This window comes from Rattus rattus, chromosome 7 (genome assembly GCF_011064425.1).
Source record: "Rattus rattus isolate New Zealand chromosome 7, Rrattus_CSIRO_v1, whole genome shotgun sequence".
Lineage (NCBI taxonomy): Eukaryota > Metazoa > Chordata > Mammalia > Rodentia > Muridae > Rattus > Rattus rattus.
In genome coordinates, this window is record NC_046160.1 from 47,413,590 (window position 1) to 47,427,218 (window position 13,629).

At 38.9% G+C, this 13,629-nt stretch overlaps 1 protein-coding gene across 1 annotated transcript in view; it reads right to left on the reverse strand.

Annotated features, from left to right (window-relative positions):
• Hdac9 (histone deacetylase 9) overlaps nt 1-13,629 on the reverse strand; it is a 756,932-nt gene that overhangs the window by 34,167 nt on the left and 709,136 nt on the right. Inside the window, exon 24 of the mRNA XM_032907647.1 lies at nt 4,034-4,118. Within this exon, the coding sequence (XP_032763538.1) occupies nt 4,034-4,118 (85 nt within the window). The remainder of the gene's footprint in view (nt 1-4,033; nt 4,119-13,629) is intronic.

The window sequence follows — 13,629 nt, forward strand, 5'->3', positions numbered from 1 at the left end:
TCTTCTACTCTGGCCTAACTCCTCCAGGCAATGTTTGTTGGTTATTACTACTGTGCAATCAAAGGCCAGACTCAGGTCTAAAAACCATGTCTTCCAAGATTGTCTGTGGACAGACACAAAAGTAGTTTGGGTCTTCATAGCAGAACTGACTCATTCTTGTCAGTTGTGAATTAGAAAGAAAGGGGTTTGCATGTGTCTTGTTTGCTCTTCTTAATTCCCTTGTATGGTTGTCGGGCATAATTATATTAAGCTACCTTAAAAAAGACTGATGTGGTCTAAATAAAGAAAAATGGAACAAGAGATTATTGGTCAAATGACTAATTTTTTGAAAAAAAATACTTGCAAGGCCCTTGTGTACGCCAATCATTGCATGAATGATCAGGTTAGATCAAACAAGCAAAAATATCACTGACACAATTGGTTCTGTGAATGGATATAGATCTAAATAAGCACATATGATGGGGCTTCCTCTTTAAGACTGAACACTATTCCTTTGTCTTGACGCATCACATATTTTATCCATTCTTTCATTGATAAACATTCAGGTTTTGCTCCTATTGCTTGGCTTTTCTGAATAGTGTTGTGATGAATACTTAAATGCTAATATTTTCAGCTCCTTTAAAAATGTTTTTTGATAATATTCAGAAGACAGGTGACTGGATTATATATATGGTGATTTTACTCTCAACTTTTAGAGGACAAAGGAAACTTTTTAAAGTATATTGCCAGCCATACTACTCATTTCTTTGCAAAGACAGTTGACCCTTATACACCATTCATTATCATGACATAGAAGTAGCCTGTAATCTAAGGGGGGGTGGGTGTATTCCACCTGTCAAGATAAATGAACGCCCTTCTGCATGTCCTTTTCGACTTCAGCCAAATGAACAGTCTAAGCAAGGATAGGACCACAGGGATGATCCTGCTGCAAAACGCACACAAAAAGCATGTGGCCAGGCAGAGGGCCAATGCTAATCAAAGCATCCAGCACCTGCATACCCTCAGCTGGGGGTTCAGTTCTCAAAAAGAAATCCACAGAAGACCTGTCATCGCCTTGCTGTGTGCCTTGGGAAAGGACTCTCTAGGAACGTGCCTGAATGTTTCCCACATGCTAAAGCCCACTTCCCAACACTTACACAGCTAAAAAGTGCAGCACAGAATCCTTCAGAACCTGGGCTAGGAGGTGGGCTAAGCTCAAGCACTTCCTTGAGCTGAAAGGAGGACCCTTGTGGTACTTGGAGACACATGTGAAGAACGGCGCATATGTTAAAAGAAAGGCTACTTTTGTGGACCATTTCCTAGGAGTGAGGTCCATGGCCTCAGAAGGACCCCATGCTTGGATCACTTTTCTGCTGTGAGTTTCTCAAAATTCTTAACAAAGCTCTAACAAGGAAGGAGTCCCATGTTTCCTCCCACCGCCTTCTTATCTCTGTTAGTCCAAAAGCTATGGAGCCACGCTTGACTATTTTCCAGGCAGAACCAGAAATGAAGAACTTGGTCAAAGTGTGCATAGTACTCCAGGACAGTTGACATGAAAAAAGTGAGATGCATCAGGGAGAAGTAAAAAAACACAATGATCTTTTGTAAGGAACTTGAGTACTGTGCATTGAACTTGAAGCTCATCATTTTCACTCCCCTAGTCAATATGAAGTTTCACACTCTAAAATACCCACTTCGTTTTGCTGTCACATGGACTTTCCCCATTTTCTTCTCAGTTTTTTAGTCTGAAAGAGCAGCCTAAAAGATGCATACACTTGGAACCAATAGAAATGCAGACCAGTGTCAGAGCCCAGAGCTGAAGGACTGTGTCTATACTGATTTTCTCCTGTCCCCATGCTCAGAAGTCACTTCCAGAGTTGTGTCTGTCTGTCTATCTCTCTGTCCCTTCAGTACCTTGTCCTACCACCATTCATCCTCTTCCAAACCACAATTGGAATTTGAACTTGGGTGATACTTCTTCTACTCTTTCCTAGAAGTTGTTTTTTCAAACAGAACTTCATCACAGAACTGGTTATATTACTTGCAGGGTCCAGGACAAAAGGGAGACTACTTTATTCAGAAATTTTCTAAAAAATTTTAAATTTCTTGAATTTTAAAGCAGCAACAGTAAGAGTAGTGACTCACATATTGTCCATCCTAGCATGGGATCTGCATGTTCACAGGCCAAAGGACCATGAAGCCCAATCTTCCATGGCCAGACTATGAAATACATGCTTTATTTAAGCAATCCTTTTTATGTAGCTCGGCTAGCTTGGCCTAACACTAAGAACAGCCCTCGTGAAGCTAGGAATATGTTCCTCTTCCTAGAGATGCATCACATGTGAATTCATGAATAGAACCAGTTTGGATAGATGAAGAGAGAGAGCCTGGTTCCTAGACACAGCATGGGGCTCTTCATTAGAAACTGATTAAAGCATTGAAAACTGATTATGACATTGAAAAACGTGACTCCATTTCACCTACTCAAACCTACCTACTCTTAAGTTCTAGGCTTCCGTTTACCTCAAGCCTCCACTTTGCGGAAGAAGGAAGCTGCTTCTTTGTCATTGCCTCAGTGATTCCAGAGAACATGGAGTCAGAGTTAGACATTTTATTTCTATTTCATTCATCAACTTAAAATCCTTGCAGCCAGAACCTCCTCTACCTTCTCTTCTGTTGTCTTCTTCTCCCTCCTGCTTCTCCTAACCTCTGTGCCTTGACAACTATCCAGCACATAACAAAGCCATTGCTAAACGCTGAAGACACACAGGAAGTGTTTCCTGTGAGAGCTCTGTGCATAACGGCAAAAGAATCCTTGGAATAAAACTGGCACACATGAAGACCAAGCTCTCCTTATAGTGCAAAAGCCTATCCCGGGACATTGGATCAGAACATGAGAGGGATGTCTTAGACCATCCAAAGAGTCCTTCTGAGGGATCTGGAAGGGCACTCACTGGGTCCTTCTGGTCGACCCTCAAAACAAGAGTCACAGTCCTGAGCAGATTGGCTACCAGAGCAGGTGGGCATGCCCAAGCTTGTGTTTGGAGGCAGTCGATTCCTATACCTTAGCTTTCTTCCAGTATCTTTGCTCTCTGATATTTAAATATTTGTTTTTCTGTTCTCTCAAAGTCTTTAAAATGTACCACTTATCCCATGGTTATATGTAGTCAATAAGCATCCAGTGCATGCCTATAGCCTCCATTCCAGGCATGTGTGAGATGTCAGGGGAGGTTTATTCAGGTTTGTGTATGACATCATTGGCATCAAAAGAATGGGAATGTAACTATCCTTTTCATAATCACACCTCACACTGTTGCCACTGTGCAAGAGAAGACAGGGACTCTTAGATATGGCAAAGGTTTTCAGTGGTGTGAAAAGCTATTTGTGTGTGTGTGTGTGTGTGTGTGTGAGTGTGTGTGTGTGTGTGAGATCATCCTTAGAACCCACTTTTACCATTATGCATTCCTCTTTGTGATAACATTCAGGTCAATCTGTCTGTGAAGGTAATTGTCTAATAAAAAGTTCACCTTACCATGTTCACCAGAGCAGGGCTTTTTCATGAAGATACCTCCTCATTAATTTTCCTTCTTTGCCAAACTTAAGCCAGGACATAATTGGCAAATCCCAACACATTAAGGAGACAACGCACTCTTAGTTAAAAATGTACTGCACAAGGGGTTGGGGATTTGGCTCAGTGGTAGAGCGCTTGCCTAGCAAGCGCAAGACCCTGGGTTCGGTCCCCAGCTCCAAAAAAAAAAAAAAAAAAAAAGAAAAAAAGAAAAAAAATGTACTGCACAATCAAATTTTCCAAATGTATTTCATTGTTCTTGATCATTGCTCCATGGTTGAAATAATTTTAAGTGCATAGAAACCACGAGAAGAACTAGATTATAAGACTAGGTTCTCAGTTTTGACATCAGACTAACACAGAGCAAAGCAAATAATTCAATAAAATACACGTGCAAATTAAAATAATTACGTTTGTGCTTTGATTATCTATATAATCTCAGTAAGTTTGACCTAGTGAAAGGTGAAGAAGAAACTGAAGACATACTTTGGATTTCAATGGTCTTCTGTAAAGAAGCGGCTGCATTCATATTCATGGACTGGTGGAGAACATCTTCCTCAAGAGGCCCGGGCTGCAGGAACAGGAGAGACCATGGCAGAATGTGAGACCTCACAGAGCATAGCACAGAAGCAAAGCGAGTGAACAAGTTCATCCGCAGTGGCCTGTTCCAAGAACTGCTTAACATTTTGCTGACATCAGGTCCCCAGGTGTAGTCGGTTATATTTTATGTCCTGTATCCAGATAATTAAATTCCAAGGAGCTTTTCTATTGGTCTCAGGATTAATGTATGGAGACCCTGAATCAGGTGCACATCTGTGTCTTAGTCATTTAAACTCTGAGTTATTTGTATAATTTCTGTAGGTTCCTCACAAACCAAATTCCATCACGACGGTATCAGCAGCTGAGGCCATGCGCCATCTCTCAGGGAACTTATGTCAGATGGACAGTCTCGTCTATTAGTCACATTCCAGCAGTGCTTTTACATTTAATTGTCTTACACATTACATACTTCCTGGTTGAAAGTCAGGAGACATTTGTTCCTTGACTAAAGTGGCAGCAAAAACTATAGTATAGAAGTCAGGAAAAGAACAGCATAGCTCCATTTAACTTCTACTTTATTCAAAACCACAATCATGTCAGCCTCAAGCCCGGGACAAATTCCTTCTGTGCAAATCTATCATGATCTTGTGGAATTACACCGATTTTTTTTTTTATGGAGGAATCTAGCAAACATTGCCAGAAATGCAGTAGAACTTCTGATAATTAAATGGAGCCCCTCTATTAGAATCACGCCTGATGATGCAGATCTTAGGCACATGACTCTGAGTGTACTGTGGGGTGTTATAGTTGCAAAGAAAATAACCATCTCGTTTTGGGGACACAGAAAGCAAGCAAACAACACTAGCAAGACAGCAAACCCTAAAATGCCGTTTTCCTAGAAAATTCAAGTTAATAATCTAAATAAGATGTGGACATGGTTAAACACAGTGGCATGTCCAGGAACTGCTGCCACTAGACGTACCAAAGAATAAACTCATCCAAGTTTCTTCATCTGGAGGAAGAAAAAAAAAACCCTAAGTGATTATAAATCTCCACAACATATGTGAGTGAATCTCACCCCCAGGGTCTCCCTGAGTTGATTATTCTATACTTCAATCATGGGATTGAAAACAATAGCACCTTTCTTCCAGATGCCACAGGATAACAGAGTAGCTCAGGGATATTTATACATGAGTAAATTCGCTAAATATAACTTGGTAGAGTGTTTTTCTTAGCTGCCAAAGAAAATGCTTTAAAACATCAAAAGGTCTGTGTGCAATACAGTTTAGTGAGGGAGAAAATACCACTGTGCCTAAGTCAATGTCGAGGAAAGGTTGTGAAATGCTTAAATTTGGTTAAAATCATTTTTTTTAAAAAAGTAGGACTTCAGATTGTATCTGTAAGAATATATTATCCTGGTACCGCCTCTCCTCTCAGAGGCAAGATTGAATCGTAAGCTGAAGGTCCCTTGGAAGATGCCTTCTGAGGGATTAGAAAGGGTTGAGGGAGCCACTTTGCTTATATACAAACTTTCCTCCCATTCACTGCTTTCTCAGAGCCTAGAGAGAAATAGTTTTCATAGCAATAATACATTTCGAAAAACCACTTTATGCTAGAACTTATACTCAACATTGGCACAGCTAGCTCTTTCAAAAACCTTCCTGAGACTTCAGATAAAAACTGCTGATAAACGGAACTGTGCTGGAGAGGGAGAGAAAACTAGAGACAGATTGCAAGTGTAAAAGTCCTGATTCTGCAACTGGAGCACCCTGAGGTCTGTGGGCTTGTTTTTAAGTCCTGGGTAATATAGAAAGTATATGTGGTTCGGCATGTTGAATATGAAAACACAAACACATCTAAACCCGCAATTTGGAGTCTTCAGTTCAATGCCATGAAGTTGTGCCTACTTGTAAAAGCAACTCAGAGAATTAAGGAAATTAAATTGATCATTTAAGCCTCTCAAACCATTTCCTCGCGTGTTTTGGGTGAATGTCATTTGAAAGTTTAACCTTCAGTAAATTGCACCAATTTGCTTCATTTTGAGTGTGTGCACAGACAGGGTTAGATTCAGAGTGTTCGTACAATGTGGGCTCTTTATTTTCATCCAGTAACTCTGCAGAGAAGGCAATGGGCAGGAGCCTCTCCACTGGCAAGAAAGCAAGCAGCATTTATGGGCTGTTTTCCTAAAATTAAAACCTTGTATGGAGGGACCACAGAATCGAGTTGTGTATTTTAGGGAATTTGTTGACTCAATCATTCAGAATTATGGGCACTCAAACCATCTGATTGAAGCATCCGCTTGATAAATATTTATGAATATTGGTCATTATTGGTAATCTAATAACTGAGTAATGAAATAATACTAAGAAAACAGTAATTTTTAATAAATTTGGAGCAAACATGGAATACACGGCAAAGCTATGTTAAGTAGTTTGGCCAAGAAGATGTAGCAAAAAATATTAGCTATTGAGACTAATCAGAATTAGTAAGATATAAAAAAGCTATCTAATCAAACAGATCACTTTTGCGTGCAAAATGTTTCAGAAAGATAAAGCAGATCCAGATGCAAGGAGTCTTATACACCCATTATGCTGCCTGTCAAGGAAGATCATTAAATAATGATAATTTTTATAGAGTTATTAAGATCAATTATATAATTCGACTACGACTTACAAGCACACAATGCTAGTTATCATCTTTGCTATGTGTAAGATATAATCATAACCATTCCTTACATAAATTTAGGCTCAGTGATAGAGCCTATGTTGATACAGTTTTGGCATAAAATTGAGGTATTGTGCAGATAAAACTAAGGTGCTTATTCACTTTCACCTGCCCGTCACATGAGCTTCAAAAACTGAAGCTGCTTTAAAACATCAGCTACAGGCAATTAACTAGTGACCAAGGGAGACTTAGAGGCGATGGATTTGAGAGGCTGAGAGGGGTAGGTGGGTGGAGGGTTAGGGGTGGTGTCTGAGGGAAAATGGGAAGGGTTGGATAGAGGAGGGGGGAATAATTTGATTTATAGTTTAAAATAAATTGATAAAAAAATTCAAAATGAAAAAATAAAAATGTTTTAAAAGCAATAGCAGGAATACAAATAGAATGAAATTTTTAAAAGTACAAAAGTTAACCTTTAGCCCAATTTGGTACAAGTGAAATCTTTACAATGGAGAACATTAAAACCATAAACATGGATTTAGGTGAATACTTGTTAATATGTCTAAAAATATTTTATGTTTTAATATTCAGGCTCATGACTTGGAATTATTCTAATTTTGCACATTTGATGATATATTTATAAATTATCGGTGTGTTTACTTATTTTCAATTATTTTTTTTTTTATGTCTGACCTTAGTAAAACTTGGTCTGACCCTTCATTCGAGAGCCTTCTATATTAGTCTCCCACCCTTGGCGTTACAGGCATGTGCCACCACATGCAGATCTAAATTTATTTTCAAAATCTTTTGTAGGTAAATTTAGCTTTTAGAGACTTCTAAAGATCACGCGGAATTTTTATCAGATGGAAGACCCCATCCAGATTCTCCTCATGTTGACTAGTTACATAAAATCTGTTTATATTTCTATTTTGTTCCCTATTCTATTCTTGGTATAAAAAGAGAGTTGATTTTTACCAACTTCTCAAGTGAATTTTAAATTATCACAGATTTTCGTTAACTTTTAATTAACACTCACCTTGTTAAACTTAATTATGAATCCGATTTTAATAAAAATAGTTTAATAGATTTGCTGCATACACAATCATATATAATAACAAGATATTTCTCATTCATCTTCAGTCTGTATAGTCCTTTTGTTACCTCATTATACTATCTAACTCCCACACTGTACTGTTGAAATGAAGAGTGAGAATGCTGGACATTTTTTATGTCAGAAAAAAGTTTTTTTATATCACATCATTGAAACGCAACTTTTAAAAAGTTCATGTCTTGTAAACATAGTATAATTATAAATAAACTATACTAGTCTCCTAAAAATTTTCTTTTATAAAATGTAATACTTATAATGGTAAAAATGAATAGGCTACCATTAAGAGCAGTGAGAAAGGGGACTCTCACAAACATGACATTCAGAAAATGTATATATACAAAAGAAAATATATAGTTATAATACTTAATATTTATAAAGTTTATACATGGGAATTTTAACTATAGTGTTAGAAACCCCAAAATCCTCACTTTTGGAAGGGAGAGAATCGTCTGGATCATCAGGAACTTAGATTATCTTGGACCAATTAACAGCTATTCATGTGATGTCCTTGTGATACTTCATTGATTGTTCATATTTGTGCAGAGTTCTATATGTATAACATTTTACTCTTTAAAAACAACTTCATAAATATAAAACTTCCTCCAGAAACTTAACAATAGAAAGGCTGTCTGACATAGGCAAGCAGGGACACAGACTGAATCCTCAGACCATGCCTGTTCCTTTGTGCAATGATGCTCCTGGGAAACATGGTGAGAAAGTCATGCTGCAACAATGTTACGCTCTTCGATACAGACCTTAAGTTCATTGGCAAAGAAAACTGAATGTCTGCCTACAACATTCAAACAACCCAGATGAGATCCAAAAAGTATTCAGATGCGAGGATCAAAGGGATTATGGAAAAATGTGACGGCCAAGACCAAGAGGACAAGGGAGGCAAATCAGGATACTCACTTGACCTTCCATGCTGATGAACTATTCATTATCAATTCCCCCGTGAGGAGGGATTGATACTTAAAATCCCCTCTCTCATCTAAATAATTGCCCAAGAATGACTGCAATTAGTTGTATATGTTTAATTTGATTGCATAAGTAAATCTGGTTATAATTTTATCCATACTGTGAACTATGAGTCAGTCATTTTAAAAATAGCCATTGTTACTCGTTTGAAGCCATTTATAATTTTCACCTAATGGAGTTGGAGGGGATGAAATCAGAGTGGATTCTGTTGACAATCAATTCAATAGACTGGCAGGCTATTAATATTATGCTTAACTCTCACCTCTGAGTGGATAATCGGGGATGACACCAATACAGCATTGAAGCAACATCTCTGAACATCAGCAGAGCCTATCAAGTCTTGTAGGAATGATGGTAGAACCAAGAAGAAAAGGAGGAGCAGGTGTGGCCATTCAGTTTTTGATGCCAAGAGTGTTCCTCAACATGACAGGAACCAACAGGGACTAGACTGAGATTAGTAATGGCTAATTTTTATGTTTAAGTTTTGATCTACATATTTTTTATTTTTGGTGAGGTTTTCCTATATAGCTCAGGCCAGACTCAAACTTGTTGTAATTTTCGTCCCTCTGCTTCCTGATTACAGAGTTGACAGGCGCTAGGCATCAGACACAGCTTCCTTTCAATTTCATTGCAGAGGCTTGCACGAAGGTTTGATTTCCATGCCACATCAGTGATAGGCTGGTGGTCTTCACCAAGTGAACGGCTTCCCTTGGCTAGAGATGAAATCCTGTGGTAAGTGTTCACCAGGGTCTGTTTCAACCTGTCCCTGTGATGCCACTGAGCTCAGAGTGGAGTAGAGAACCACGTCTGGTCTTCATAGTCCATCAGAAGATGGCTGTAGCACCACTGAGGAAGGTACTCGTTCATTGACGACATGAGGCAATTTGCTCCTAAAGAGGCTTTCCCCAGCGACTGAGCTTTGGCGCGCCTCCCAGTATTACGCTAGTGACTTCATCTGTGGTTTGTACGGCAGTTACTGCTGTTTCACTCCACAGTATACACATACCCACTAGAAACGTTCCTATTCTTCACAGAAATCCAACTGTGATGATACGATACTCTATTTCACTTGCATAGCTATGCTGTCTGTTTTCCTCTCAACCTGGCCTCCCCACCAGCAGAAACAAAAGAAGAACATCTGTTTAGATGTCCACCTGCAATTCTAGGGAGCCTCACTGTCCTGATTTATGCTTTCCTATTAAATATCTTTTTCTTAGATGCTAGCTTGTCAAAGCCTTACTTCGTATCCAAGGTCAAGGTTAAATTATGCTCCTCTGTAAAATACTCCATCTTTGTAAATAAAATAAACACCCTCGCATTGCAGTCGTAGACTCTTTGATAACATTCTTGTGACTTCTTGCATTAGTACTTCTGCTCACACAAAAGTGTCCAATAAAAGGCAACAATACGAATGGTCAGATAAAAGTATTCCATGCTGTTTGGCGCTTTATAAAAATGCTTCCTTTTATTGGTAACTATCACCCATGATGTGTTTAAGGTCACAGCCCATATTTCTATTAACTATATCTGAGAAACCCAGATAGAAATAGCTGAGATGATTTGCAAAGTAGTTTTGAGTTTTCTGGACCATGGAGCTTTTCCTGAAGTAGACGGTTCAACTTCTCATACCGATCACTGAATATAAGAACCCAGTCTCACGGGCATATCTATATTGGAGAGAATCTTCAAATAATATTTTTTCCAAAACAATTTTACCCTCTTTAGATTACCCTCACAACTACTTTGGAAGTACAGACAGGTATCAAAATCTAGAAGAAGAGCATGGTGGGAAATGTCCTTCTGGCATGTCATGCACTTTCTCTCATCCTCATCTCATGAATTGCAACTATTTAGGATCTTGTAAGCATTCCCAGATGCACAGCAATTCCCCAGTGGACTAAGCCTCCGTCATACATAATCCAAAAGATGAAAAAAGATGGCAAAACAATGTCTTCATGTAAAATCCAATGCAAACAACTGCTCCCACCCCCCAGTGAACAACTTGGACACCAATATCTCAAGGGTTCACCTCTGGGGTGGCTGTCAACACCCACTAGGAATCAGTTAAAGATGTTTCTTTCAGTATCCAGAGAGCCCCCCTCCCACAATTCATCTTTAAAAACAAGGCAATCTCCACATTCAGCCACTGACTGTGAAATCCCAGCCAAAGGGGAAGGCAGCTGGATACAGTTTAGAAGAAACAGTAGTTATTTAAAAAAAAGAAAAAGAAAAAAGGAGGAGGAATGCAAGAGGGAGTGAGTGAAAAAGAAAGAAGGAGGGAAGGGATTGAATAAGGAAGGGAGGAAGAAAGGAAAGACAAAAGAAGAAAATGGGAGCAAACTAGAAATCCAGCATTTTGAGCTAGGGCAGTTGCAGAGTTCCATCTGATTTCATCTCAAAAGCTTCCCTTGCTACCAAAATAAGAGTTTACGTTTAAAAACAGTGTCCTTTCTTTCTCATGATCTTGATCCCATTGTTTATTCTTGTATGATCTGTGGCCTTTGTAAGGCCCAGTTCTCAACTCATGACCTGAAGCTTCTAACCCTGTATATGGTCTTCTCTCCCTTGCTCAGTAGAATGTTTGTTTTTAGATTGGATTCCATAGGGATGAGAGATTCCTAAAGCCTTTCTCACCTCTAGGGAAGATTTAGTGAAGGGGAAGCAGTCTGAGGTGCTACTAATTGGCTTTGTAGAACAGTAGTTGAAAGTGGCCATAGAGAAACTGAGTGTATTTGTGAGCTTCCAATACAGATGACCGAAATAAAGCCATCTTCAGGAGTGTCATTGTTCCTGCCTCTAAATCTAAAAGTGAAGTGGCTGTTCCCAGAGCTGTACCTGATGCTTTTCCAATCGATCTTGAGATTTTTCTCACGGAGGTGTTTAGTTTCTCATAAATTCCAAGCCGGTGTTTTTAAGGGCTTCAGTTAAAAAAATATTCATCATGATTTGATTGGACTGATAACCCCCAGTTCTATACTTGGCCAAGAAAAAGAATGAATTAAAAAAAAAGAGACTTCTAATATGACTTCAAAAATCAGTCTCCTCCAGGAATTTCTTGTACCATACTCAAATTAGTTTTAATCTAATAGCATATTATTTTGACTGACCTTGTGCAAATTTCTTAAAAAGAAGAGTTAGATGTTTTGCTAAGTACATAGTTTTCATGTTGAAAGTTTTTTTTTTTTAAAGAAAAGCCTGTTTGAGGTGTAATGTTTAAGCAGCATTTTCTTAAACAGTGCTTTTTGTTACCCATCTGTGTCTACAAGGGTATGTAGCTAATAGATTCTGCTGACCATACAATTCCATAAGGTTATATCATATATTAATTTGCTGGTAATAAGGAAGAAGGAGGGGGAGGAGGAGGAGGAGGAAGAGGAGGAGGAGGAAGAGGAGGGGGTAGGAGGAGGAGGAGGAGGAGGAGGAGGAGGAGGAGGAGGAAGAAGAAGAAGAAGAAGAAGAAGAAGAAGAAGAAGAAGAAGAAGAAGAAGAAGAAGAAGAAGAAGAAGAAGAAGAAGAAGAAGAATTGTTTTGCTGTGTTGACTAGGCCTGCCCAAGAACAACAAAAAGGAACAGCATTTAAAAAGCTGGCAATATATTTTTGAACTCTAATCCTCCACACATGAATAAATACATCTGACAAAGTGCAGAGTCCCTCACAAAGGCCCTCTTGACCCTTCTAATTTGAGCTCAATTGCACGCTCACGGTTGGGAAGCTAGTTGGTTCTGTCAGTGTTTTGAGTTCCAGCCTCACTACATTTTGTTATTTGTAAAAGTGAAATCCCAGATAATAAGTCATAATTGCTCTATTAATCACTTGCAAGGGGACTTGGAGGGAAATTGGGATTTTTTTAAATTGCAGTAATTGGCATCTGAAAGATGTCGTTTTTATTTTCTTATCCAGAGATTACCACATAAAACTGCAGTGGAAATTGCATGTAGGTACTTTGGTTAAATGGTGAGGTATATGCAATATGCCTTATATATTATTTTTTCTGCAGAAATGAAATCTAAAACTTCACTGTAGTCACAATGACCTTTGACCTGAAAAAAAAAGTACACTAGCCGGGCTCTGGGTTATAAATTATATTGTCAATGAAAGTGAGAACTCTTTGTTTCTTGGGTTGTTTCAAGTATTCCATTTTCATTTCCTTTTTCCAAATGAATTATAATGTACAGCACACTCGTGCTGTTCTTCCATTTTTCATTTTAAAGCTCCCTCTTTCCTTTTGCTTTGTTCTTCTGGGTGTAGAAAGATTTACCTTTTATTGTTCAATATACCAACTCCGTTTGTCGTCCTATAGTGTGCCCGGGAAAGCTCTAGCCATGTGTAGGTCCCTAGAAGCTTTAGTAGGAAAAAACTGAACCATTTAGATTAAATGCCCCTTTCTTTAGATTAGGATGAACAGTTTTTAGATTTTGTTTAAGCAATTGAAGATGGTCAACCAAAGGAGACAAGATTTATTTTTTTTTATTAACTTGAGTATTTATTTACATTTCGAATGTTATTCCCTTTCCCAGTTTCCAGGCCAACATCCCCCTAGTCCCTCCCCCTCCCCTTCTATATAGGTGTTCCCCTCCCCATCCTCCCCCCATTACCACACTCCCCCCAACAATCACGTTCACTGGGGGTTCAGTCTTAGCAGGACCAAGGGCTTCCCTTTCCACTGGTGCCCTTACTAGGCTATTCATTGCTACCTATGAGGTCAGAGTCCAGGGTCCGTCCATGTATAGTCTTTGGATAGTGGCTTAGTCCCTGGAAGCTCTGGTTGCTTGGCATTGTTGTTCATATGGG